General features: G+C 40.9%; 1 protein-coding gene across 1 annotated transcript in view; it reads right to left on the bottom strand.

The window, feature by feature from the left end:
- Nucleotides 1–640: 640 nt before the first annotated feature.
- Nucleotides 641–1,795, bottom strand: part of SARC_05211 (hypothetical protein) — a gene marked incomplete at its 3' end in the record, with an annotated part of 11,510 nt that continues 10,355 nt past the window's right edge. Inside the window, exons 11-12 of the mRNA XM_014300938.1 lie at nt 1,530–1,736; nt 641–766 (exon numbers count right to left, since the gene is read on the bottom strand). Coding sequence (XP_014156413.1) covers nt 641–766; nt 1,530–1,736 — 333 coding nt within the window. The remainder of the gene's footprint in view (nt 767–1,529; nt 1,737–1,795) is intronic.

The raw sequence follows: 1,795 nt of genomic DNA, 5'->3' as shown, positions 1-1,795 counted from the left end.
TATATATATATAAATATAAATATAAATATAAATATAAATATAAATATATATATATATGTATATATATAAATGTGTATGTGTATATTGTGAGCTGTGAAGGCAACCCAACGGCCAGCGTGAAATATGGGAAACCCCTTTGCTGAATGTGCGGTGGACAAAACTAAGTAGTGTTGCCATACAAACTGCAATGAAGGTTGGAAGTTAATCACGGACAGGTAAAGAGTATATCCACGACATAACAAACGAAATGCATACACCTCAGCTACATGTCTTAACACTCTATTCATCACATGCTTCGTACTACCAGGGTGAACATTGTATGTATCAGTATCTCGGCAGTCACACAGAGGTATGGGAGCGCGTATACATACAGACACACGTACATATGCGTGTAATCTACATACAGACACACATACACATAACTACACACATACATCACACATACATGCTCATAATACATACAAACACATAAACAGATTCGTACACACATACACACACTCATACGTACACATATAGACACACATACACAGAGATAGGCACATGAGTTGGATCTACACACACACATACACACACACATGCGTATGTATGCATATGTTGGATGTGCAGAAGTATGCTCCTCAATCGCTTTCGGTTAAAACCCTTACCTGTTAGATCGAACGGTACTCAGGATTACGATGTCCTGCTCTGATCCCTGGTACGAATCCACTGAGTACGCGCAGACACCCTTGTACCCGCCTTTGGCTTGGGCGAAAGCTTCGTTCAGAGCCTGGACATGCATGTACATCAAGTAAATATTAGTATACACACATTGAGTTGTGGTATATCAGGGGACAAACATCAAGTAATGTAGCCGTAAATGTATTGAATACAACAAGGTCAGAGAGTAGTTGTACTTGCGTATGGCTGGTCGGCCTTCTTACGCTAAACAGTACATCAACTATGAAAGCTTCGCTTACTACAGACACACCACGATGTCTGCTAGGGGGGTTTGTATGGACAGTGACGTTCACGAGTATGTGTGTGCTTGCGCAGTGATATGTGAAGACAACAGTTAACTACGATGCCATGGAGACACTGGATAGAACACCAATGCGAGGCTACACAGCCAACGCCATAATGCAATACACAACGCACCATATCGGAAAGGCGTAGGACGGCAGGATTTCCATTTGCACTAGAAATACATAGCCTTCTAACTAAACCATATAAGAAGACTATGGAAAATATATGAGCACTAGGAATACATCGATTTAAGAAGACTATGGGTAATACATGATAATGCCTATAGGAAATATAAGAAAATGGCTACCGGATATATATGAAAATGAATATGTGAAATACATGAAAAGGAATATGGGAAATATATGAAAATGGCCAAGGGAAACCCAATACTTTTTAGGACAATTTAAGTAATGGCCGAAATCTCCTTAGCTAATGATGCATTGACAACAATTGATCTTCTGCATAGCAGGCCAACCAACAATAAAACCAGCGACCTAAAAGTCACCGCGGGTACCAACACCACACACCTGCACCTGGCCCTGATAGAAGGTTATCAGAGCGATCTGATTGGCTGGTGCCACTGCAAAGCGTGTTTCTAATTGCTCAACGAGCTTCAAGCACATCTCCACCTCCGCTTGGTTCTTATAACTGCGACCCGTTTTGATTTCGGTGCCCTTTGGACAGTTTATGAACGCGTACGGTCCTAAAAAGCGATGCCAAGGTTGGACCAGATCCTGGAAGATATAATTATTTTGGCGCATAAGGTGGGTGCAAAATACAAATTATATATATA

Source organism: Sphaeroforma arctica, assembly GCF_001186125.1.
Source record: "Sphaeroforma arctica JP610 unplaced genomic scaffold supercont1.324, whole genome shotgun sequence".
Taxonomy (NCBI): Eukaryota; class Ichthyosporea; order Ichthyophonida; genus Sphaeroforma; species Sphaeroforma arctica.
This window is presented reverse-complemented; position numbering and strand designations above follow the sequence as displayed.